Source organism: Mustela erminea, chromosome 3 (genome assembly GCF_009829155.1).
Source record: "Mustela erminea isolate mMusErm1 chromosome 3, mMusErm1.Pri, whole genome shotgun sequence".
Classification (NCBI taxonomy): domain Eukaryota; kingdom Metazoa; phylum Chordata; class Mammalia; order Carnivora; family Mustelidae; genus Mustela; species Mustela erminea.
The window spans coordinates 45,775,962-45,802,553 of NC_045616.1; the positions used below are offsets into that span (position 1 = coordinate 45,775,962).

General features: G+C 38.7%; 1 protein-coding gene and 1 long non-coding RNA gene across 3 annotated transcripts in view; one reads left to right on the forward strand and one right to left on the reverse strand.

Annotated features, from left to right (window-relative positions):
• Positions 1–26,555, forward strand: part of ELL2 (elongation factor for RNA polymerase II 2) — a 71,336-nt gene extending 44,781 nt beyond the window's left edge. Inside the window, exons 4-12 of one of the 2 annotated variants that reach the window (XM_032335705.1) lie at positions 2,310–2,473; positions 9,886–10,145; positions 13,619–13,743; positions 13,883–13,970; positions 15,646–16,216; positions 18,772–18,838; positions 22,320–22,491; positions 24,761–24,805; positions 24,896–26,555. In XM_032335705.1, the coding sequence (XP_032191596.1) occupies positions 2,310–2,473; positions 9,886–10,145; positions 13,619–13,743; positions 13,883–13,970; positions 15,646–16,216; positions 18,772–18,838; positions 22,320–22,491; positions 24,761–24,805; positions 24,896–25,012 (1,609 nt within the window). In that variant the 3' untranslated portion in view covers positions 25,013–26,555. The remainder of the gene's footprint in view (positions 1–2,309; positions 2,474–9,885; positions 10,146–13,618; positions 13,744–13,882; positions 13,971–15,645; positions 16,217–18,771; positions 18,839–22,319; positions 22,492–24,760; positions 24,806–24,895) is intronic. The other variant, XM_032335706.1, reaches the window with a different exon arrangement.
• LOC116586117 overlaps positions 1–26,592 on the reverse strand; it is a 282,787-nt gene that overhangs the window by 198,232 nt on the left and 57,963 nt on the right. The gene's annotated exons all lie outside the window — the stretch shown is intronic.

The window sequence follows — 26,592 nt, forward strand, 5'->3', positions numbered from 1 at the left end:
TCTAGGAATGCTTACATGTCAAATGCCAAGTGCTTATATGTCAGAGTATTTAAGGTACTCTTAAGGGTCTTTTATGATAACTCAGTTGAAAAGGGATGAGTAGACAATTCCAGGGAGTCTGTTCTTGCTAAACAAACAAAATAGCTAAAACAGGGTTTTAGCTCTATTTTGTTTAGTGGAAAGATGTTTTCTAAGCTATAACTTCATTGTGATTGGCAAAGGTTTAGCTTATTCTCACTATTTAAATTACTTAATAAGTAATTTGTGGGGGAGATGCTGAAATTCAAATTTCCTCCCACCAAAACTTCAAACTGTAGTCTCTTCTTCCACTTTTCCTCCTCCTCCATCCCACTTCCCCTTATGGGGTAAGCCTTACTCCATCCTTCCCTTCATGAGTCTTGCAGCATTCATACAGATACACCTGGTAGCCTTGATATTATCTTTAACTTGTCTGTCTCCACCTGTGGCTAATCACTTATCAAACCCTGTCAATTCTACCTCCTCACTGTGACTGGAATCTGTTTACTATTCTGCATTCACACTGTCCCACAGTAGTTCAAGCTCTCGCTCCTTGCCAGTAATCCTTCAGTAGCCTCCTGAGTGGTCTCCTGCTTTCACTTTCGTGCCCCCTACCTCCCAGTCCCTTCTTCATCAGATTGACCTTTTCACAGTACAAATTAAGTATTTTCTCTCCCCTGTTTTCAGTCTCTCTTTTTCTTGGGACAGAGTCTAAAATCCTCCAGAGCCCTGTATGATGTACTTTTCATGCCCTCTTCAGTCTCATCTGTAACTGTCCTTTCCAGCTTTCTTTGGCCAAACTGAAAACTTTTGCTTCCCCTGGGCCCCACACAGGTTGGTTCTCCTCCCAGAAAACTTCTATCCTCCCCTGCTTCCACACACATACACACACACTCTGGAGACATCCCTGTAGATCACCTTCAGCATCACTTCCCGCAGGAAGTTTTAGTCTTGCCCACAATCCAGGTGAAGTACCTTCCTAGGGATTTCCTGCCTCCCTGCCATTTGTCACACTGTGTCATAAATTCCAGAGTGCTTGTCACCCATTAGACAGCTTCTTGAATGAGGGGCCACATCTGTCTTTGCCCGGGTCTCCGTCTGACCCTCACATATCGCCTGCTGTGCAGTCCCTGCCTAATAAATATTTATGAGATGAGTAAACTGGTTTATTTTCTTAAATAGCATTTGTACAGTTATTAGGAATTTACAGAAATTTTGTCAACCCTATTCTTAGCCTCATAACAAAGCTAGTTTGGAAATAGAGTAGCAGAGGTATAGTGACATTTTCGTTACTTCTATATTCCGGACTGTTTTAAGGCCATAGTAATTTCTTTTTAAAATACTGACATAAGGGCATCTGGGTACCTTAGTTTGTTAAGCGTCTTAGTTCCTTAAGTGTCTACCTGTGACCCCAGGGTCCTGGAATTGAACCCTGTGTCAGGCTCCCTGCTCAGCAGGGAGTCAGCTTCTCCCTCTTCCTCTGCCCCTGTTCATGCTCTCTCTCTTGCTCAGTCTCTCACTCTCAAATAAATAAATAAAATCTTTAAAATAAATATATGAATAAAATACCGGTGTAACTGCTACCAAGATCTCCTAATGTTAGCATAATACTTTGAAATGGAGCCATCTTCTAGGCCAAAGTTAATTTTCATGATTTTTTTTTAAATAAAAGTTTTTCAAAAAAGATTTACAAAAATTTCTTGTCCAGTATTTTCTTCGATATTTGCCACACAAATAGGTCATCTTATGTGGAGATTTAACAAAATAGCAAATAAAAGACTACAAATGTTTAGAATATTTGGGCTAATAATAAATCCTAATGTTCAGCAATATTTTGGCCTTAAAATTAATTATCTCATTAAAAATTAAAACATCATAGTGGGTCTGTTTCTTCTAGTCATTTCTAAAGTATGCATATTATGGTTACTCCAAAAGAAAGCTTTAAACATTTTTCATATCAGTGGTAGAAAATTTTTTATAAAATGAAAGTAAAACTACAGTGCTCATTGAGACTCCTCTGGTCTTCAATAATTATTTTCAGAATTTTACAGATTTGGTCTCTGAGAGTTCATTTTACCCATTCTATTCAAAATATGAATAAAACGTGATTTGAAATGAAGGAAAAGAATTTAAATATTTTGAATTTCAGCACTTCAGATTATTAATATTAGTTATTTCCAGATTGCAAGGCCATTATTTGGGCTACTGATTTTAAAATTATACATTTCTCACTTGCCTTTGTTCTGCAAAATGAGGGACATCTCTAACAAAGCCACCATCTTACTTGACAGCTCTGGAGCCTCCCAGCTCAATTGTCTGGGATTTATACAAGATAAAATTACAGTGTGTGCAACAAACGACTCGTATCAGATGACACGAGAAAGAATGACCCAGGCAGAGGAGGAATCCCGCAACCGAAGCACAAAAGTTATCAAACCTGGTGGACCATATGTAGGTTTGTATAGATATCGTTTTCCTTCTCAGATTGATTGGAATAATTCAAGACCACTATAGGTAAATACTGGTAATATTAACCTAATGTTAACACCGAATTAGTTTACAGAACATTTTGAATAATAATAATGGTCGAAAAGTTTTACTTCTTTCATAAATCCCGAATCCTTTGTTGGCTATTTGTTATTATTTTACAATACTGGGGTCTGGTCATATTTACTTTACTATGTGAGGTTGCAGTAGTGGTACTGTTGTGTATTCTTGGACACTGGATATCATTTACAATGATGGACAGTATAGGTTTTCTTTGGCATTTTTGTAGGATTATTTTTACAGTAAAATCTATTAGTAGAATTTCAGAGGATCTTTGCACATGGAATTTTTATTGCAAAATATAAAATATGCTTATAGCAAAGCATAAGTGTGATGCCTTTTTGGTACCTCAATTGTGATATCATTCATAGATTCTCATCCTCATCTATCCATTAATTAAGAGGCTGCCCACCCCCATCATCTTTTTTTTTTTTTTTAAAGATTTTATTTATTCATTTGATACAGAGAGATCACAAGTAGGCAGAGAGGCAGGCAGAGAGAGAGAGAGGAGGAAGCAGGCTCCCCGCGGAGCAGAGAACCCGATGCGGGACTCCATCCCAGGACCCTGAGATTATGACCTGAGCCGAAGGCAGCGGCTTAACCCACTGAGCCACCCAGGCGCCCCCACCCCCATCATCTTTATCATCAGCTCACTCAAATATCCATCAGACTCAAGAAGTAAGACCGGATCAGCAAGACGAGTCTCTCCTTTATGAGCAGTAGCCCTAATAAATTTTTTAAGAGTTGATTGGCAGTGACTATTAACAGTAATAGGAAGAATTATCAAGAGTGAAGATGAGCTCTTTGAGGCTTTGGTCAATTTAATAACATAAGTCATCATAAGTAAATGATGAAAAGATAGAAATTTAGAAATGTAAATGCACACAAAAACAGTCTCATGAATAACAGTCTCTTTCATCAACATCTTTCCATGGTTTGGTATAATTTTACTTCTGTATTTTCCCATTGCTGACCCAGCTATAGTACATTCAGCTTTGAGAATCTCCACTGGTGTCTTTAATAAGTATTTCTTTGGAACAACGCCAGTGCTCCTGGGACTTGGTGCTTAGCTTAGATACATTTAGTTTGGTTTAACAACAATTCATGGCTCCCCCAGGTATGTGTACCCATGGGGCGCAGTCCCAACCCAGTAAGTTACCAGCAGTGAGATTTTTCACCTTCCCTTTCCTGCTGAGTGAGGTAACAACTTCCAGCCTCCTTTCTCTTTATTCTCATGAGTAACTTAACTTTCTCTGTAGTAGGCTAAATCTCAAATTGTTTTTAAAACACACAAGATCTGCCATGACTTTGCTATCCCTGTTGCTTTGAAAGTATTCTTTTACGCTGTACAGTATCACCGTTTTATAAACAGTGAGGCAAGCTGGTGTGTTTGACAAAGGACTAGAAAACTAAACCACCAAAATAGAGTGCCTGGATGGCTCAGTGGGTTAAAGCCTCAGCCCTCGGCTCAGGTCATGATCCCAGGGTCCTGGGATTAAGCCCCACTTCTGGCTCTCTGCTCGGCAGGGAGCCTGCTTCCTCCTCTCTCTCTCTGCCTGCCTCTCTGCCTACTTGTGATCTCTGTCAAATAAATAAATAAAATCTTTAAAAAAAAAAAAAACACCAAAATGATTTTTTTTTTTTTTTGCCTCTTGGCTGAAAAACTTTACCTTGATTTATTCCAAAGTTTGCAGATCAGCAGTGATCACTGTATGTTTCCATTGAGTGATCTGTGGGTGTCCCCTCAGTTTGTGTGTGTGTTTGTTTTGATAGGGTCAGGTGCAGTTTATCTGCACAGCATGCTACATGGCAGACTTGACACCCCCCAGAATCACATAACTCATACTATTCCTAAAGTGCAGGAATTTTCAAACTTTCGAATTTTCTTATAGGCACTACAGATAACTTATTTACATTTTTTAGGAGGGACCACGTAAAATTTGAGGTTATCTAAAGTTTAAATTTGAGCCAGAGTACATCCATGCCGTTCTCAGACAGGCTGGCCTCCCTCTGCGCACACATACATTTGCCCCCACAGAGCTCTGCAGTGACCCTGCCAGGCTGCACATCCCACTCTGCTGGGTCCTCTGTGCCCTGGCCACTCGCCAGCACAGGACAGCGTTCTCTGGTCTTCAGTCTTGTCGATAACCTCTTCAGTCTTTATACTTTTGGTCGTATAACCCCAGCTCCTTTTAACTTTTCTTAAGATGGCTGTATCCCAACCTTTTAATTATTTTTATTGCTCTCCTCTGGACTGCCTCCATTTCTTCAGCTCAGAATTCAAACCTTAAGTGTTTGATTTTTTTACAGTGCTTTGTTATGGTATGTTTTGACCTTTTGATTTTAATCTTATCCATTGCTAGACCTTTACCATATTTCTTTCCTTTTAGGTGGCTCTGTTTGTATCTTCCTGCTCTTTTAGTACTTCAGAACAATCTGACTCACTCATTTCTTTCAAATGTACTCATTCACCCTTCGGTACTAATATTACCAGAATATTAGTATTCTAGAGTGCTTGCTGTGCACAAGACACTGGTTAGCACTTTACATGCAGTTCCTCCTCTAGATCTCAAAACCACCCCGTAAGGGAGGTTATGATTACCTCTCCATCTTACATACCACCTTGTTGGTAACAACGGATAGCAAATGATATGGATTTGGCCCCTTAACAAGTTGTGTTATTTTCATAAGACAATAGGAGATACCTCTTCAGTTCATAATTGAATGTATCATATAAAATAATGCCCGAAGCTCACCTTCGCCACCTTAGAAGTACCTGTAGAACAAGGCTTCTTTCGAGAGTGTCAGCCTGGATGGAGGACAAATGGGAATAATGCTGGTCTCACTGAGGGGTTGTGCTGGCATAATGTCAGGCCAGACCTCTGGCAGCTGAATTAGGGCACAAGCCCTCTTGTGACTCCTTTGGGTCACCTGGCCTAGCCACCCAGGAATAGAAGCTTTTGAGCCCCTCTTGTAGACTGAACACAAAACAAAACAGAACAAAAAACACTTATTTTGCCTGGAGAAGAGCAGAAGAGCCTTTAACCTAGGAAACATCATTATTTCTTCAGAATATTTATGCTTCTAGTCATGAAATTTATATCAGTGGTGAGCACTGTTGTGTTACAATCATTTCACTTTGTTTTTTAAAAAAAAAAAAAGAAAAAAACCCTCAAGAATCACTTGATGGAACCACTGCTCCATTTTATCAGTATATCTGCTCACTGATTTTTACCTAAATTCTGGAATTTTATTGAATTGTAAATTTTTAATACATGCTGATATTTATTTAAATGTATAAAATAACCCAACCAGTATAATTTCTAGAATTCTTTCTCCAATTTTCCCAACTACTGCCCCATCCTCCTTATTTATAATGAGTTGATACATGTTTAAATGACCTTAGACAAATCATTTAACATCTGTGGTCCTTAATGTTCTCAATTATTAGATAAGGTGTATTTGAACTGGGTCAAAGGTCCTTTGTCATTCTAAATTTTGTGACCATTATGTATGTATGTATATATGTATATATATATGTGTGTATATATATACATATATATATATATATATATTTGGATAATAAACCTTTTGAAACAAAAGAGCATAAGTGCCAAATGGTGGAGATGGTTTCCACTGCAGTGGATTACGTATTTAATCATGACAGTCACCCCATCATCAAGATCCTGCCAGTATTTTTTTAAAGCATTGGGCTGGTGTTGCCAGGGCTTCTAGTCAGGTTCCACAGAACAGAAAAACCACTGCTTCTGCTCTCTTTCTGATGTACTGATTTAACACCTTCCTTTCAGAGAGTTTAATCAGAACCACTAGACAGAGGGATAAATACTTCTACAATTTCATATTAAATGGAGACGCTAGAAGTGGACTCCTTGTTATGAAACAGCAGTTCAGATATAGTCCCAGATTACACAACTCCGTCAGACCCACTGCTGCTGTTTATATAAGGAGCCCAGGGAATTGATTAGCAGTTGAGTCTGGGAAGAGAATTAGGTTCTCCCACAGGCTTTATTAAAAGGGCTGTTCTGAGGCAAATGTGAAAAAATAAAAATAAAACCTTTCTTCTGCCAACTTTGAACCTCCTATTTTCTTGCTTTACTTTTTTTCTATTTTTTTTCTTTAACATCTCAGTTCCATAACTACTTAGGGCACTGATGTTTTCTTCATCTGTAGCCTGTCTTATGTTAAACCAGAGGACTTCTTCCTGGCTGAATAGGCACAGACTGATGGGGAGGCAGCAAGCAAGTGATCTTTACATAAAACTCAGGGACCCAGTGTGTCTGGATTGCTCTGTCAGCATTTAAAAGAAGTGGGTTACTCCCACAACTGGCTGTTTAAAGGAAAAATGAGAGTGGGGCATCTGGGTGGCTCAGTAAGTTGAGCATGCAACTCTTCATCTCAGGGTCCTGAGTTCAAGTCCCAAGTTGGATAGAGCTTACATTTAAAAAGGGGGGGGGCGGGGAATGAGTAAAGGAAAAATGAGATAACAGTAAAGGAATGTACTGGGGGTAGGAAATTCATGTATTAGTAACAGCCTAGCTTTAGGCCCCAGGTGAGACTCCACTACTGTCATATCCCTGACCAGATTCTAATTTCTTGTCAAACATCATACCCCTTTCAGGGGCAAAATGAGCCTCCCTTATTTGTCTGCCCTGCGCTTGCTTCAGGGAGGAGTGGTGGTAAACTCAGGAGACCTTGGGGCTCTCCAGAGACTTGAGGATCAGAGGTGGGTCAGACATACAGAGGAGGTAGGGCAGCCTGGAACACACTGGTAGTACTGTGGCTTTTTGTTTTTATTTTATTTGCCTTCCTTGCTGGCTTGAATTCATTCTAAACCATCAATCATGGTACATGTGAGCTTAGCTAAAAAACTCACTGTCTACTCCCCTCCCTAGAGAAGAGTGGTTGGGAGGGCTCCAGCTTTGTTTGGGGAAGTAAGTGTAAGCTAAACAGGTTTCAAGGGGGAGAGTGGAATTCATTGCGTTTCCTAAACTTCTGTGACCCTGACTCCCCCCCCCCACAAGTCCCTATTAAAATTTCAAGGAAAGTACTGTTTGTTGATACTGTTACAACTGAGAAGTGGTAGATTGGAGGGTGTGCAGTTGCCACATTAGAAATTTCGGTGTGTCTTCAGACGCTGGCATCCTCGCAATGTGGGGACATACACACCACATTGATTCTGGCTCCTCTGCTGTTTACTTGTTCTCTCACTGCCATTCACTTTGACACTTTGCTAGTGATCAAATGCTGATTCAAAGTCCGCTAGTCAACAAAGTGGCTACAGCCTACGCATAATGGAGCTTAACCTAACAGGAAGCAATGGCAGACATGAGGCATTTGTTCATAAAACCTTTCCTACAAAGAAATACACGTAAGAAAATTCACGTACTAATAACAGAACTTTCTAAGTGCTGAGTGAGCACTTCAGACCATTTGAGTTTATCTCCTTGAAAGCCTCAGTTTTGGGGCACCTCGGTGGCTCAGTGGGTTAAAGCCTCCGCCTTCGGCTCAGGTCATGAACTCAGGGTCTTGGGATCGAGCCCCGCATCTGGCTCTCTGCTCCGCAGGGAGCCTGCTTCCCCTTCTCTCTCTGCCTTCCTCTCTGCCTACTTGTGATCTCACTCTGTCAAATAAATAAATAAAATATTAAAAAAAAAGAAAAGAAAGAAAGAAAGCCTCAGTTTTCTCACCTGTGCCATGTGAGACTGCCGTGAGTGACCATGCCTGTTTCATCAGGTTGCAGACTTAGTGTGTGTAAAGATCTTAGCATAGTGTCTCCACCACCACCACTTAATTGGTTCATGGTAAATATTAGTTCCCTGCCCATCTGGCACTAGGGTAAACTATCTCTACATTAATAAAAATACAGAAACCAGATCTATCTCTAAAACTTTAATCACACCTTTAATAGCTTTTCCTGTTACTGGGCAGTGTTCCTTTAATGTTGAGTTCCTTTGTTGTGCAATATTTTGATCTGATATTAATAACTTGTTGCGTCCAGACAGTAGAGAAATACAAGAGTCAGTGAGATATCTGTCCTTTCTCCTTTATTCCTAGGCAGGATTGTGTAGACAGCCCCTCTGGCTAGGCCTCAGGACCCCAGCATGGACAGAATTATTATTAAAATTCCTGCCCGGTTAAGCTGTTTTCACACCAGACCAGACCAGACCATAGCACTTAAGATCCTGCTCTGAATTACCCACTGTTTCTAGTTGCTAGTCTTGTTCCTAATGTACTTGCCCCACACTGCATGTCATCACCAGTTCTCCCCACCCATTGACCAGAGGGCACAGAGTTGGAGGTTTAGAGTGTACTAAAGGTGCTAAAAGATTTCACCTCAGAAATTTTAAAATGAGGGTCTTCTACAGTGTCATTCCAAATTTTTTTTTCTGGTTTTGTCAGTGATCAGCTATGTCCTGATGGCTCTGGGCATGCAGTATCCAGGTCACTTCAGCCCAGAGATACTTTCTAGAAGTAGCCACTTGCCACTTATCAATGTTAAGTTTAAGCAGAAAGTAGGTTAATTACCACATGGCACTTGCCTGGCAGGAATGATGTGAAGGCCTCCTTTTTACCATTTTTCTGTTGCTCTAATTCACCTGTGTACCCTCAGCCTTGCAGTGGAAGTGCCTGCTTGTCTGGCCCTCTTAGATTGTTTTTAGTTTGGTTAGTTTTCGTTTTGGTTTTTTGACTTCTAAAATTTGGTATTGCCTATTGAAAAGGAAAATGTCTAGTGGATGTCCTTCTGAATGTTGATCCCAAATTATGCCTGGACTCCCTTTTCGTGGTTCCCGAATCTGTGAGATTAAGATAATTCCCCAGCTCAGCCAAAAGTATGGTCTCAGTGAGAGCCAACAGGTATTTCTCATGTTTCACATTTGCTATATTCTGTCTGCCAAAGAAATGACATATAATATGTAGATAAGTTCTGTAAACAGCACAGGTAAACACAGAAATTATTAAATTTCCACTTAACATGAACTACCTATGACCTTAAAATTTCCAGTCTGTTGCTGCAGTGTGTCACTAATGTACCATATGTAGCTAAGTGACCAGAATAATTCCATATGCATATTTATTCCAGTAAATAGTTCTATCAAAACAATTTCAAATCCATAATTTTAGGACATTTATTCAAAATGCTTTCTGTTTGTAGTTCTCTTTAAAGTAAAAACTGAAATAAAAAGGCCTTAATTCCCTCCAGAAATGAAGAAGTACCTAAATCAGAGTTGAGGAAACTGAGATGCTCATTAATGTTCTTAACTGCAAATGTGTAACAGTGTCATTTCCACTGGACTTTAGGGAAAAGAGTACAGATTCGGAAAGCACCTCAAGCTGTTTCAGATGCAGTACCCGAGAGGAAACGGTCAACCCCCATGAACCCTGCAAATACGATTCGAAAGACACATGGCAGCAGCAGTGTTTCTCAGCGGCCATACAGGGACAGAGTGATTCACTTACTGGCACTGAAGGCCTACAAGAAACCTGAGCTGCTGGCTCGACTGCAGAAAGATGGTGTCAATCAAAAAGACAAGAACTCCCTCGGAGCAATTTTACAGCAGGTGAGACACCTGGAGAGAGTTCCTTCCTTGTACTTTCTTGTTGAGAAGCTCATGTAAGAAGGCTTCTTGTGGGGTACCTGGGGTGGCTCAGTGGGTTAAGCCTCTGCCTTCAGCTCAGGTCATGATCTCAGGGTCCTGGGATCGAGTCCTGCATCGGGCTCTCTGCTCGGCAGGGAGCCTGCTTCCTCCTCTCTCTCTCTCTCTGCCTGCCTCTCTGCCTACTTGTGATCTCTCTCTGTCAAATAAATAAAATCTTTAAAAAAAAAAAAAAGGCTGCTTCTTGTTGCTATTGAGGTAGAGAAATTTCAGCATCATCTTGATCAATGGTATATGAATTATAAGTCTTAAATATTAAGTCATCTTGTTTTAAATATTTAATTAAAAAACTAATTGAACTGTAGCATTTATAGTAGGTTTTATAAGTTAGAGGCTACTGAATTGTTAATTTAAAAAAAAGTAAATTTCAAGTCATTATCTTCATTTGAATTAAACAAATTTTGCTCTGAAATTCCATAAAAATAAGTTTCTGTTGTCTCTTTTTGGTCTTGACTCACCTAAACTATTGCTGTAGTATTTATTCGTTTATATAGGTGAAGTTGTACAATTTATCTTTATCAGTCTTCGGTTGGTATAAGCTAGAATTTTTAATCTACAAGTTTTAAATGTGTCTTGCCTTGCATGCTCTTTACTCTGCCTTTTTCTACCACTGAGTATGCTGAGATCATTCACTTGTCTTCATTAAGGGTTAACTTTGATCAATTACCTTATAACCATAAGCTTAAGTATAAAAGTAGATCACTAGTTTTGTTGAAGTCACTAGTTTGTCAGACTTTAACTCTGTATACTTTTCGTATTGATTTTGAGTCATAAATGTTGTAGCATTCAAATGAAATTTTTTCTGAAGCAGTAACATTTCCAAAGTTCTTAAATTTCGCCATTAAAAAATACAAACCTGCATGTTTTCATTAATTACTCAAAAAATAATACTTTTAAGTCTGTTTTTTCATTTATTCTCCTATTCAAGTCATGATACTAAATGTTATGAAAGAATAAAGCCAAAGTTTCCAGTTCTGGGTTAACCAATCTCCAAGTATCTTGGGCAGTCTCAAGGATCTTACTAAATTATTTGAGTACTTTTTGGAAAATCTTAATTTAAATCCTTATGTCACATAACAATTTTAAGAGCTCAAAAGACAGGATGAAAGAGAATGAGGGTGAGAGTATATATAATATAGTTTCCGATTTTTTATTTGGGGAAGGAGGGAGGTTCAGGTTACAAATCACAAAATACCTGGTGACTGAATCTCCAGAAAAGTTGTAAGTTACCTCCTAGGCTAGAGGATAAGATGGCAAAATGGTGGCAGTTGATTGACACAGAGGATACTGGTGATGTCAGTAGTGAAGTGATTATGTATACAGACATGAAGATTTTAAAGTGTAGGTTTGCTTAGCTCAGCAGCAAATGGGGCATGAGTGTCATTAGTACTGATCATTTGGCAGAATCTAGAGCATTGTCTCATCCTAACTGCATGGTAGAATCTTCTGTGGAGCTTTAATAAAATGCCAGTGTCTGGATTCTAACCCAGATCAACTACATGGAGCAACTGAATGGATACTGAGCCGTTGACTGAGATGAGAGGGATGGCAAGGATCAAGTGTATGGTCAGCAATCGGGAATTCTGTTTGGAAGATGTCTGTTACACATACCCAAATGGTGATAGATCTTCATTAGGTACATGTAAGGGACTGGTGTTCAGAAGACACTTGGAGCTGGAGTTATAAATTAGGAGATAGCAACATATGGACTGTCTATTGAGAAAGCTTTAGAGCTGGGGCACCTGGCTGGCTCAGCTGAAGGAACATAAAACTCTTGATCTCAAAACCATGAGTTTGAGCCCCACGTTGGGTATAAAGATTACTTAAATAAATTAAAAGGAAAAAAAAGATAAAGAAAGAAAGCCTTAGGGCTGAATGAAATAATCTTAGGTGAAAATGATAACAGTGAAGAAAACAGAAGATAGCTCCTAAGCATCTAGCATATAGAAGAGTGTGTGCACACACAAACACACACACACGCAGAACAAAAGAAAAAAAGAGGGAGGAGGAGGAAAACAGGAGAATAGCCGAGTATGAATCCTAGAGAAGCAATGGGGTCTTAACTCTGTGTCGTCCCAAGGATAATAGGAAAGCTAAGCATTGTTGCTATTTTTCCACTTTGAGAAATCTGGTTGTGTCTCATTCTAATGTATTTGCAAATTTGAATCTTAAGCCTACCATTTTCTACTTTATAACATCATTAACGTTAACATTGTTAATGCTTTTCTTACAGCTTTCCTTACTGTAAGAAAAGCATAAGAAAAGCATAAACCACCATAATACATTTGATAGTACTTTACTTTAGGACACAGAAAGAAGTGAAGCTGTTAAAAAAAGACCATTCCAGTAGAGAATGACAGGAGAAATCTCTTTCTGCCAGCCTTAAAAATGACTCTTGGTTTGGCACCTGAATCCATACATTTGTATTGTTCGTGGAATCGAGGCCTGGACACTCTAGGAATTGCATTTATATGGTAGGAAAAGATTACACTTAAGAATAAACTGGTTGACTAGTAACAGTAATTTGAGGGTTATTTCTTTTTATTGGTTTTTAGGAATTTCAAGGACTTTGAATAAGTGGTTCTTCAGGAGAACTGGCAGTCACAAGAAGCAGGCTTAGCAAGCCAAGAAAATGACAGACAAGGGCATTAGAATTGATACTATTTATGGAGATAATTTCTGCTGATTACTGAAGGGAAAGTTTATAACCTAGCATTTGGGAACTCTTTGGTTTCTACTTAATACAAATGACCAAGGATTTTTACTGTGATTCAAAAGTAATGGAGTTAATGACCAGAAGTAGATAATGAATTTGTTAAACCTCACTCCTTAGACTAGAAAAACTTAAATTTAAAAAAGTAAAAAAAGGGGGCACCTGGGAGGCTCAGTAGGTTAAGCCACTGCCTTTGGCTCAGGTCATGATCTCAGGGGCCTGGGATCGAGCCCCATGTCGGGATCTCTGCTCAGCAGGAAGACTTCTTTCCCCTCTCTCTCTGCCTGCCTCTCTGCCTGCTTGTGATCTCTCTCTCTGTCTCTGTCAAATAAAGAAATAAAATCTTTTTAAAAAATAAATAAATAAAAGTAAAAAAAATAAACTAAGTAAACCTCCCTCCACTTTTTGCCTACTGTAGGCTTTTTGAATAGAAATATGACATGCAGTGGATATTCAGGGATAAAATGTTTAGCTACTTATATAAAAAGTTTAAATTTCCCAAATGAAGTCAAATAGCATTTATTGAGATCTGGCATATACAAAACTAGCAGTCCCTTTGGGGCCAATTGGTATAGTTATTCTCAGTGTAAATGCAAAATGCTGCCTGTTTTGGGTTAGGAAGTAGCAAAAAGATCTAATGCTCTGTTTTCATACCATGTACCAGGTAGCTAATCTGAATCCAAAGGACCTCTCATATACCTTAAAGGATTATGTTTTTAAAGAGCTTCAAAGAGACTGGCCTGGATACAGTGAAATAGACAGACGGTCATTAGAGTCAGTGCTCTCAAGGTAAATCTGGTTTTTTTCCTTAAAAAAAAGTTTTTAGTCATTGTTACTTAAGTGTTGAGAAGGAAAAAACAAAGGTAAGCTTTTTATCATGAACATTTGAAAATTCTCCCCATAACTGGAACTGGTGTCTCCTTTACAGAAAACTAAATCCATCTCAGAGTGCTGCCAGCACCAGCCGTTCAGAATCTCCCGTATGTTCTAATAGAGATGCTGCATCTTCTCCTCAGGTATTCATAAAATTATATAATCATAGCCCTGAAGTGAACCTCAGGAGCCACCTAGTTCAGGTGGTCTGATTTATGCATGAGAAAATGAGGCTCCAAGAATCTGCATAGCTTGTCTTCCCACAGTCACATAGCTAGTTATCATGGCAGAGCTCTGTCTAGAATTCAGGTCCCAGCTCACAGCGCAGACCTCTTTTTCCCTACCTAGCACTGCTTGTCAAAGTGCTTAATATCTGCTTTGCTTCTCCATATTTAAAGTTTACATGTATTATAAGATTATCTACTTTTCTATTAGGTCACTGACTAGAAGACTTATCTAGTCCCATATCCAGTCTCAAATTATACAGAAAATTGAAGAGATTTAATATTATCTGAAAGATGTTCGAGAAAACTTTTCTTGGGGAAAAATGTTTCTAAAATAAGCAAAGAAAAAATTCTGTCATTTTCAGACATGTCTTTAATGTACTTTTTTCGGTTAGATCCCAATCAGAATACTCCACTTAGACCTCACTCTTTCCAGCTTAAGTTTCCCCCAAGAGATTCCGTGGTTCCCTGGTTTGGGGCAGACCTATCTACCAGTGCTACTGACAAAGTGCTCCTCTCTCTGAACCGTCCTCCCAAGGACTGGGGAGATGGGACAGATGTGTGGAGAACGGTAAGCATGCGCTGGGCAAAAGGCTGTTTGTATATCAAAAAAAGTTAGAAACCTATTGTGAGTAACAGAGGAAGGACAAAATAAAAGCAGTTCTGTCCTTGCATGGACATTGTCTATACAAGCCTCACTTTTAGTGCCAACTACCATGGAGTTATTTATACTCTGATCTAATTATATAATGGCTGCCAAATCAATGATGCTAAACTGAAAACAGAATAAATTGATGGGATGATTAACTATTACTTTCCTCCAGGCTGAAGTTTAGGCCACATCATTCATTACATTGGATATATGCTTCATACTTTTCAACTATCGGAATTTTCTTTTTCATTTAAATATTACTGTTGCTGGATTGTGCTAGTATAAGCATAATTTTTAAAAATTTTTGCAGCATTAATTCCATATCATTTTTGTGTACTCATTGTCATTAAGACTTCTTTTCCAGTCCATTGAAGAGGTATATTTACAGGGAAGAAATTGAACAGCATTTCAGCAGGGATGGAGATACTTAGAGAAGGTGCCAGCTGTTCTCATTTTAAGACAGGTGAAATAATAAATGACAGCCAGAGTATTCATAACTGGAGCACCTTAGCACATGAGGGGAGATTAAGTAAGTATAGGCTTTTATTGCCCCTTCCCTACCCTTCTTAGTCCTGACAGCGTGAAATGGTACAAACTGCTTTCTCCTCTCAATGTAACTGGGTCAGCTGTGGCCCACAGAGGAAGGAGGGTACCTCTATTTAATACTCTCTGAAGTGGTAGAGTCCACATAAATTGGCATGGTCTCCCAGAGAACTTAGGGTATGGCTATAGGATCAGAAAGTTCAGAAAACGTATTTGCCAGATTCTCCCTTTTGTTTCTGTGGATTGTCTGTTCCTGCGTAAGCTTGCAGAGTGGTAGACACAATGCTGGTGATAAACTTAAGAATGAGTAAAATTACTCAGTTGTTCATATGGTAACCAGGGATGTTGAGGTTTCATACAAACTGGCTCATTTCTTTTCTGCTTCCCTCCTCCCCACAGAAACGGCTTTTAGATTCAGATTTCATCGATCCTTTAATGAATAAAAAAGCTCGAATATCTCACCTGACAAACAGAGTTCCGCCAACATTAAATGGCCATTTGAATCCCCCCAGTGAGAAGTCTGCCGCAGGCCTCCTGCCTCCCCCTGCAGCTGCTGCCATCCCTACCCCACCACCGCTGCCTCCAACCCACCTGCCCGTCTCCAATCCTCCTCAGACTGTAAACTCTAACTCCAATTCCCCCAGCACTCCAGAAGGCCGGGGGACTCAAGACCTACCTGTTGACAGTTTCAGTCAAAACAGTAGTATCTATGAGGACCAGCAAGATAAATATACCTCTAGGACTTCTCTGGAAACCTTACCCCCTGGTTCAGTTCTACTAAAGTGTCCAAAGCCTATGGAAGAAAACCATTCAATGTCTCACAAAAAGTCCAAAAAGAAGTCTAAAAAACACAAGGAAAAGGACCAAATTAAAAAGCACGACATTGAGATGACAGAAGAAAAGGAAGAGGACCTTAAAGGAGAAGAGGAAATTGCCAAGCTGAACAACTCCAGTCCAGATTCCAATGAAGGTATATTTTACATTCGTAAAACCAGCTGTACGCGTTCAGTGAACGGGCAGAGCAAACTCATCATGAGTGTGAGATTATGCTGTTGATGATTACTAGTGCTTTTTTATCCATTGACCTTCTGCTATTAATCTTACATAGTGTCACGGTTTTGAGAGCAGATTTTTTTTCTTGTATTTAATAGCAGTCATTTTTCGTCTCTTTTTAGCCAACGATTAAACACAGTTTCTTGAGAATAAGATGGTAACATCTGAAAATGACTTTATTATCCTCCAGAGAGCCCATTCTAGAAGGTAGACTGTGTTGCGCTTTCCCATAACTGCCAGGGTACTATGCAACCTCGGCGTGACCTATTATTATGTGCCAGTCTTGAACTAATTTAACCAGACACACAATTAGCGATAAAAATAATTCTTTTCCTTCTTTGCCAAAGAAATAGGGTCACCCCTCCCTTAATTAATATTAACACAGGGGAAATGTCAAAATCTTTATAAGACAGGCAAGGTAGGATTGCATATGCAAATCCATCACATCATTGTTACTCAGAGTGAAAGCAGTCTGTCTTATGTAAGGCTATTGGCAGTTTGCATGACAGAGCTTAAGAATTCTTTTTTGATTTTAAGAACACTGTTTTAGTAAACTAGTATTAATTGTTAGCAAAATTTAACCATTTCAAGCTTTTGGAAACTGTTAAAAGCCAGATACGTAGAGATGCAAAGAAGCTTATTACAATGCTTTACTTCTGAAGAAAAGCTAATCAGGAGAAAGACCGCTTACCTGAGGTATAATGATCTTTAACACGAGAGACAAAAACTCTATTTTTCTTACTTAAAAAAAGTTGTCCTCTAAAACTTAACGTCCCCCATGCCAGCACGTCAGAGATTCAAGCCCATCATTTAGCATTGCTGCCAGTTTTAAACCCAGCTTAACTAAAGCAAAATTCCCTAGGAGAATACAACTTCAGAAAAGTTACTTTAATGAATAGAATTTAAGGAGTGTTGTCTTTCTGTAATTCGCCCATAATACTGGAAGTCTGTAACCCTTAGATTTAACTGACCATTTTTACCACATGAGAGAAACTTTGCAGAATAGTATGTTGCAATGCCTTTACTGACCTGGGTCGAGTGTACTACACATCAAAGCTGACCTGTTGAAACACTGAAATCCGTATGGTACTGTATAGTGGCCCAAAAGGTATGGGTAAGCTTTTTCCCTCGAGTACTACTGTACTTGAATTTGCCAGGTCAGGAAATGGCAAGAGGTAATGACCTTGTGTTCAGAGTTAGCAAGCCACGTTCCTGGTTCTATCCCAGCCTCCACACTTCCCACTCTGAGATGGTAATCCTGAGTCAGGCTGGTGTTGGAGCAACTGGGTCCCAGTATTAGGAGACCTACAGCAGAGTGTGAGTGTTCGAGTTGGAGGCCTGGAGAAGCAAACCTAGTCTTTGAATCCTCCACTGAGGATGTAGATTATGAGATTATCACAGAATACTGAGGATAGATCCAGACCCACAGCCCTTGAATCTATTGGAATTGATCTGGTGTTTGTAGCAAAGAAGCCAGGTGACGTGCACTTGATGCCTTTTCCTTTAAGACTCAGGCTGTCATAAAAAAGACAGACTCAGGCGTGAGTCAACACAAAAACAAACGACCATGAACAATAATCCCACAGAGTCTGCATAATTTATTTACTATACTTGGTCTTTTAAAATATTAAACAAAGAAATTATGAAATTTTCACTTTTGTTTTATATTGGACATGCATGTTTTGCCAGCAGGCAGGGTTAGGACTTGAGTTAGTAATTTAATTCTACTATAAATGATAAAAAATTACCCTATAAAGTCTAAACATACCCTCAGGAAATGGTGCATTCACTCAAATAGAATACTGACTGAGGGATTTTACACACTTAGCATAGCCCTGAATGACTGGCAGTTTCTTTATTTGTCTATTTATTTTGTCCTTTTAAAAACAAATCTGTAGTATTATGAGGTATAGAGATGGGAGGAGTATAAATTGCGATTCAGTAATGCCTTATTTTGAATTACTTTAAATTGATAAACGGGAAAACTTCACTGCTTCCTCTGTCTGCATACAAAAAGGGTAGCAATAAAATACAGTGACCGCAGCAGTCTGCTACCTGACTTCATTGTCTCATCTGCCTTGTTTGAATCCTCTGAAAAGTAGATGTTGATGTAAAATTTGTATCTTGGCATTGTCTGGCTGCATCTGCCACCACAGTCTTTGAATTGCTGGGCAGATGCCACAACTGTTGTGGAAAGAATAGAAGATTGACCTTGGGTTAAGATGGAATTCCTTTATTGTGCAGACACTGCAGTAGCCAGGGCGCTTTCAATGCCTGGTGTCAGTTCTGCTGGCCCTGGTCATAGGGCCTCTATTGTTCGTGTTCAATTGTATTCCTTGCTCACTGTTGCTTATTGAGATGGAAGAATAGAATTTGAGGAAGAGTGTTCCAGATGTTTCTGATCTATTTTAGAATTATAGGCATTTTATAACCATACTGTTTGGTGAAAGCTTGAATTTTTCTTCATTATAGGAGTTAAAGAGGGATGCACTGCCTCCACGGAGCCTTCTTCAACAATTGAACTCCCAGATTATTTGATGTAAGTTCAGACGTCTGCCAATGGGAGAGGACTGTTTAATTTTAGAAAGTTTGCAAATTCTTTTCCCATAATTTGCAAATCAAGAAAAGAAGTTCCAGAAATAGAGCCCTGGAGCCACCCCTGCGTTTGAAAGGCTGCCATTAAGCCTGCTCATCCCAAATCCACCCCTGTCTGCCTGAGCAGGTTGTGCCTCCCCCTGCTCTGAGCTCTGCTCCATGGCCTTTAAGTACGGAGAAGCCTGTCCTTTGTTCCAAGGCCAGTCCAGGCATTTGATTATGGAAGATTTCAGGGATCTGACTCTTCAAAGCTGACAGCCTGTCAATGCACATTCACTTGTTTCCCCCAAAGAGAGTTTATTACTGATAAAGAGCTTAAATCTCCACAGTTAATACAAAGTAGAGATAGACTGATTTTCATTTAAATAAAGCTCTGCCATCGAATTAATTTTTAAGAGGAGAGAATAGTAAAATTTGATCATTTAACTTTAGTACCAGTTATAATGTTTTTCTTGTTATGGCAATAAGTTGCTAAATGCTGAGCTGGGAACATTTTTGTAACTGGTTATCACAGAAATTATAACTTATACACATAATTCTAGCTTTTTTATAGACTCAGAGGCTTCTGCGTAAGAAGAAATAATTAAGTTGCAAGAGCCTGGAAAAATGGAGAGCGGAAGAGCGAACAGATAGGACTGCAGGATAGCTCTGAAAATTAACAAATGGACAAAATAATTTGAATGTTGATTGGAAAATGAACTCTGAGCTCTGTGAACATTTTTTCCTCTTAGTAGCGTGGCAGACAAAGTTAAACTGTGCTGTTTAGCCCTCCATGTACCACGAAATGTTCATTTCTAAAGTGGAGAACATTTTATACTTAAAATGTGTTACTTTTGCTTAACAGTAGTGTGAAAGCTATACTTAACGGTGAATGATACAGCATGAAACCATAATGCTCGTTATCATCTCTTAACTGAAAAGATGCCAAGAAACCATGCTGAATCCTCTCTCATCTGAGATGGTGATATAGTTTTAGAGTTCTGAAAGGGAGTTTTGCAAAGCAACCACCACTGAACTGGCCCAGGAAGGGCTGATTGGGGGACAGCACTTGCAGGGCTCCACTGATGAGGGAGTTCACCTCTCCTTTTGCAAACCTACTTCTCCTCAAAAGTCTTGTGAAAGTTGCCCCCTCAAATGACAACTGCAGTACTGTGCTCTTGTTCTCTTGTGGTGGATTTTGAAATCCCCTTTTTTTGTAATAATGACACAGACTAGTTATATGTGACAAAATCATGTGGGGAGACTAAAAAATAATTCTAACCCTTTCCTCATGGATTCAGGATGTTGCTGTGTTTTGTCGACTTAAACCGTTAGTTCTATATTTAAAAACTCGTTTTTAACTCCCTAATCTAAGGATGGTTGCTACATCTTCCTCAGCACGTTTTCATATGTTTGTCATGTTTCTGGCTTTTAAAAATCATGAAAGTACGTAACCTCTGTGATTGTTTAACTTATTTTATCCGAAGACTATCTGATGTAAATATAGCAAATTTTCTTAAAATGGTGAGAAGGCATGAATTTTCAAAAACACTGAAATTACAGAACTTAAACTTTGGTTGTTTTTGAAGAAAACCAAAAAGATATACAATAAAACCTTAATGATCAGTCTCTGAATAATACATACTTAAACCACAATATTCCTAATTTTTGTATAATAAGAATACTTCTGTTACTTGTGGTTGTGAAATAGCCAAACCCTTTAAAATTTTACTCCATCCCTGCAGTAGGAACCAACTAGAGAACCATAACAGTTTTTTGGTGTTTTTTTTTGTTGTTTTTTTTGTTTTGTTTTGTTTTGTTTTTTTAATAGTGAAGTGTTTTTTGTTAGAATGCCAGTATAACCAAGTAATCTTCTATAATAGCAACACAACTGTTGGCCAGTTTGGTATTTTTCCTTAAGGAAATTTTAAATAAAATACCGAGGGTGTAGCCTCGTTTGTGATTTTGAGAAAGCAGGATATTTTATACAATAACTGAAGCCTGAGTTTCATGAGCAGTTTAGCCATTTTGCTTTCATACACTTATTCCCAGGAACCTCTTTTGCCACCCTGGGCTTCCTCTGGTGTGCAGTCAGGACAGCCCTGTCTAGGAGAGGACTGCTTCTCTGCTTGGCTGGCCCCGTTCCTTTTCCAGCAAAGACACCAGCAGGGCGCCCTAAATCAGCATACTACTGCTGTCTCAGTTACACTTAGAAAAATAAACCTCCACAGTGTCTAACTCAGCATGAATAAAAATATTAATGAGGACATTAAGGTTGCACAGTTGCATCGCTTTTCTCACATTTCCAACTAGACATTTTGCCCTCTCATTTTGAATAAAACTGTTAAGATTATCTGAATCCATTTTTGTAGAGGACTGAACTCCAGGGTTTTCCCTGCACTCAAGAATATATCTGCATGCCTGAGGCATGCTGAGGCACCTGCTACTTGCCTGAAATTGCTTTGAAATCTCAATTTTTATCTCAAAAAGTCGAGGGAATTTTGCATCCCACAACAGGAATGGAGAACAAAGACCCAGGCCAGAACCTGGTGTGGTCCCACTTCCCAGAGTCACAAACAAATAATACTAACTTTGTTTTAATATTAAAATGCTGTTTTAATTTGCTTACCACTGAATAAACTTGACACTCTGGGAAAATGGCCTTCACTTACCAGTTTCCTTAAGTTATTTACGACCTGAAGTAAAACAGATTTATGGCCTTTTAATTAAGAAAGTAAATTAGAATGATAGTATACAGTGATGTCCAGTTACACAGACTGTGATATTTTAATGTTGAAAAGAACTAGAAATATGCCCCTTTTTTGGCCATTTTTCCCCATTGGTCTCTCATTTCAAAAGAAGACAATTACTTTTTTGTATTTTATACATTTGCCTAGTCAAACGTGGGAGGAAAGAAGTAGAGGGAACAAGCCAGAGGCACCTTGCTGGCAGCAGGTGTAAACAGCCAAAGACAGACCTCCTGTCATAAAGCAGCAGATCTCCAGAGAGCTCTGACTTCAGCACTGAGTGACTGTGTAACACTCTCCTGGTTTCATGTTACCCATGGAGGCCTTCTGTTTCCATGTGACTCGTGACAGACGGCTTGGCCTCTGCCACTAGTGTGGTAGTGAATTATTTTGGATAAAGAAAGATTTGGAAAACTAATTCTGTGTTTAGCGTTGTTTTCTAGTCACACTTCAGTTCCATTGCCACCATGTTTTTTTCACATTTACTTTCCTTCACTGGAGGTCTTAAGCTCTCCTGTGGGATAATTTCACGTGGAAGTCATCTGAAAGAAGTGACGGGGCAAACAGTGGCAAGGCAGCATTCAGTCTTGGGATACGTGCTTGGATATGGTTTCTAAGTTTTTGGTTAAATATCAGGCTTATGCATCATGTTGATTCTATCGTCTCTCTCCATTTATCTTATTTCTTTTTTCTTATTAGAAAATATATTGCTATCGTCTCCTATGAGCAACGCCAAAATTACAAGGATGACTTCAATGCTGAGTATGATGAGTACAGGGCCTTGCATGCCAGGATGGAGACTGTAGCTAGAAGATTTATCAAACTAGATGCACAACGAAAGCGGCTTTCTCCAGGCTCAAAAGAGTATCAGGTAAACATGTTTGCTTCTAGATAGGCTGACTTCCATATTTTACCCTCTTTGTTCTCTGCCTGGCCCATTCCCAGGCAATCTGCTGGCCTTCAGAGCAAGTCTTCTGGCAAACCAGGCTCTCTTCAGCTTTTGGTCTTCATTTAAAATTAGCTAGGAAACTAAATATTTGAACTAGTTCTCAAACCTAAGTAAATACAATGAACTATTTTCCTGTCAGTGAAAAAAACAACTTTATATGGCAAAGTATGTATAAAATATGTAATATATGCTTAATCTTTACTGTAACATACTAAAGAGAGTATCAAGGAAAAAAGCAAATACAACTATATAGGAAGAAAAGTTGGATTGGGGATTCACTGAAATATTTTATTGAACTGCCCACTCAGATATAGCTGCTAGTTCTGGTGCTGTTCCCCAAAATTGCTATTTCAAGTACATTAAAAAAGAAAAAACCTCAATCTGGCATAGAATAAGGAAGATCCAGACATAAAGTACAAACAGGGTTTAATACTCCAGAGATTTGGGGTTTAAGTGAAAAGTTTGGTATTTCCAGCTCTTCCAAAGCCTGACAGTTAATACATACTAATCTCTTTTCACTTCCCGACTTTAAGTGGTAGTGTTACCACAGCTGACAAACCAGTAGAAGCCAGCCAGACCCGTGTACTGGTTGTGCTCATAGTTAACAAGCAAAATGTTTAACTGTTTAATGTTTTAAATGAAGATTTCCCTCTTTGTGTGGGCCACATAACTTGTCACACTTCACAACCATAGATGGTGCCTTCATCTGGCCTACTACTGTTTTTCTGACAGGAATCTGCATTAGAGAATGAATGGGTTTCCCCCAGTGGGGAAAATAGCCTGAGAGCATCTGTGCTCACAGGCACAGAAAAGACTCAGGTCTCTTCCTCAGATCTGAAAGACTCAGGTGTCTTTCATTAGTGGGCCTTAATCTTTAAACAGGCTGCCTAGAGTTACAGAAGATTTTTCAGAGGAATTAGTGTCTGAGGGTGCTCTTGATATGGTGGTTTGAGGTTTATTTTTTTAGATATAGCTATTTACCCTTGTACCCTGATTATATTTAAACTAAAATGTAATTCCAAGAACTGCTTAGTGGTTAGGAGGAGGCTCCAGAGCTAGATTGCATGGCCTTGATTCCCAGCTGTACCATTTAATATTTGTGTGACTTGGGCAAGTTACCTTACTTTCTTCAAAATCCCCCTCCATAAATAAGGTGATTATAGAGTTGTGCAGAGTAAATGTAAGCATTTGGAAACTGCTTAAATCCATAGTATATAAGGTTACATAAATATTAGCCATTTTCTCCAGCCACCTAATATCCCTCCCTAGAGGCAATCAGTAGTACTGGTTTCCAGTGTATTCTTTCAAAGGTCTGTGTATGTGTTTGTAAGATGTATATACACAAGCAGATTCATGTATGTGCCATATGTAATTGAATTTAAGATGTCATCAATCGCAGTATATACCATGGTCTTCTGTCCCAGTAAGTTAAACTGATACATTATTTATCTTATCTCATTAAAATGAGAAAAAATGGGGCGCCTGGGTGGCTCAGTGGGTTAAGCCTCTGCCTTCGGCTCAGGTCTTGATCTCAGGGTCCTGGGATCAAGCCTCACATCAGGCTCCCTGCTCGGCGGGGAGTCCACCTCCCCCCGCCTCCGTCTCTGCCTGACCCACTGCCTAGTTGTGATCTCTCTCTCTGTCAAATAAATAAATAAATAAAATCTTTAAAAATATAACATAAAATGAGAAGAAATGTACATCTTAGAAGTAATGAAATTCTTAGACTTATCATTCTATTTCCCCCTTTAAACAACTAATATCAAATTGTATAAATCATTCTGCACTTTGCTTTATTCATTAAACAATACAATGTACCTTAGAGAACTTTATATAAATGCATGAAGCACTTCCCCTTTTTAATGGCCTCTTAGGATCCCTTTGCATGCATTAATGGACACTGAAATTTTGTGTACTGTCTTTTGCTTTACACATGCTACCGCAGCAAGTAACCTTGTACACACAGCGTTCCACTCAGTCACAAGCAAATCTGGAAGAGAAGTATAGAAGTGCTGAGTCAGTTCTGCGTTTGCTGTTTTGATAGCAGTTGCCAAATGGCCTTCTTTAAAAATGGTACCAGTTTACATTCCCATCATCAGTATTTCCAACACCCTTACTGAGTGGGTCTTAGTTGTTTATATTGCCAAAAAGAAAAGTTGTTCCCTTCTGATTTTAATTTTTAATTTTGTAGAATGTTCACGAAGAAGTCTTACAAGAATATCAGAAGATCAAGCAGGTAGGATCATCACTGTGGGTTTTCTGACCCGTAGTTGGGAAGTAGTACACATTCTGCAACCTAATTCCTCCCTGTTTTTTTCCTCTGCAGTCCAGTCCCAATTATCATGAAGAAAAATATAGATGCGAGTATCTTCATAACAAGCTGGCTCACATCAAAAGACTAATAGGTGAATTTGACCAACAGCAAGCAGAGTCATGGCACTAAATCTGCTTGGACCAGAAGATGTGAATAAACTTAAGCTTATTTATTTAAAATTCCAAATGAGTTGCTCTAAGATTCTAAAAAAAAAAAATGAAACTTTGCTTGTTGAAAGTTTCAGTATTAGCAAACTTGAGTTAATTTACTTTTATTTTTCCCCCTTTTTACTTTGCTTCCCTGCATTTTTGAAGCTGCTTTTTTCTGGTCCTTCTCCCCACCCCGACCCTACCCCCAAGACTTATGTTTGTCAATAGAAATCATGTTTTTTTAGACATTGGGGATCTGGTGTCTATACTTCAAATCAATTTTTTTTTTAAACTTACATTTGTCATTAGAAATGATTTTTTTTTAGATATTGGGGATCCAGTGTCCATACTTCAAAGTTATGTGTGTTTAAAAAAAAAAAAAAAAGTAATGTGCAAGGTGAAATGCTTTTGGATAAACATAAGCCTATTTTCTGACCTTTCGTAATGCAAACTCTTTGCCTTAAATGGTAGAATATTTAGAAATTTGCACAAAATACAAAAAAAAATTTAAACATTGTTTTGGAGGGTTAAGAAATAGAAAGGCATATGTGTATGTGTACAAATAAGCACACACATATGTACATGCAGGCTGACTTGATGTAGACAGTGAATCTGCCCTGCAAGTTAACCCCCCATTGCAATGGTTGCCTTAAGGTGTTTGCTAGTTGTGTACATAGTGTGGTTAATCATTAGCTACACTGCTTCCCACTTGGTTAGAGCAATGGGAAGCATACTGTGGCCTACCAGCGTCTGAAAGCGTGTGCTCGACCGGTATGTGTGCAGAGGTGGTGTGGATGTGAGCGTGCATGGAGGACAAAAGCTGCTACTCTCAGTAGGCCAAACGCTCAGGTTAAACAACTGACGAGTGTTACTGTAGGGGTTGTTGTTTTTTTTTTGTTTTTGTTTTTTTTCTGTCAAATTGCTACTTCTATTGTGGAAGACAAAAGCATTTCCATTTCAACAGTTTGTCAGCTTTATTAATGTTGGGCAAAATCAATATGTTATGAAAATGAAACAGATCTATAGTTTTGGGGCAAAATTATAAAATTAAACATGTAGGTAACCTATTTATATACTGCTATAAAGTATTTTTTGAAGAGAGATATGCAAAGAAGCTATTACCTACAAGAAATGTATATTTAAAGATTTTTTTTTTTTCCATCCTGGGAGCCAGGAATATAAAAAAGAGCAGATATATTTAACCATAACATACTGTGATTCATCAAACAGCACAAACTTTCATTTCATGGAGTTTATCTGTTGACGTTGATTTAAACTATCATTTGTTTTATCATGTGGGAACATAAGTTATGTGGTCAAAAATATAAGGATTTTGAACTAATGTTGATTCAACTTGTGTTGTCTTACCGTATTGTCTTTTCAAAGTGCTGCCAGTTGAAAAGGGAAGCATTATGTTTACAAATCTGTTTTGAAATGTTTGCCAAAATTTTGGTAGTATCTTTAATAAAGATGTTTGTCTCCAGCATCCAAAAAATAAATAAATAAAAAATAACTTTGTTGTGTATCAGTGTAAACCAGAAAATGTTGGTTTCTGGAAAA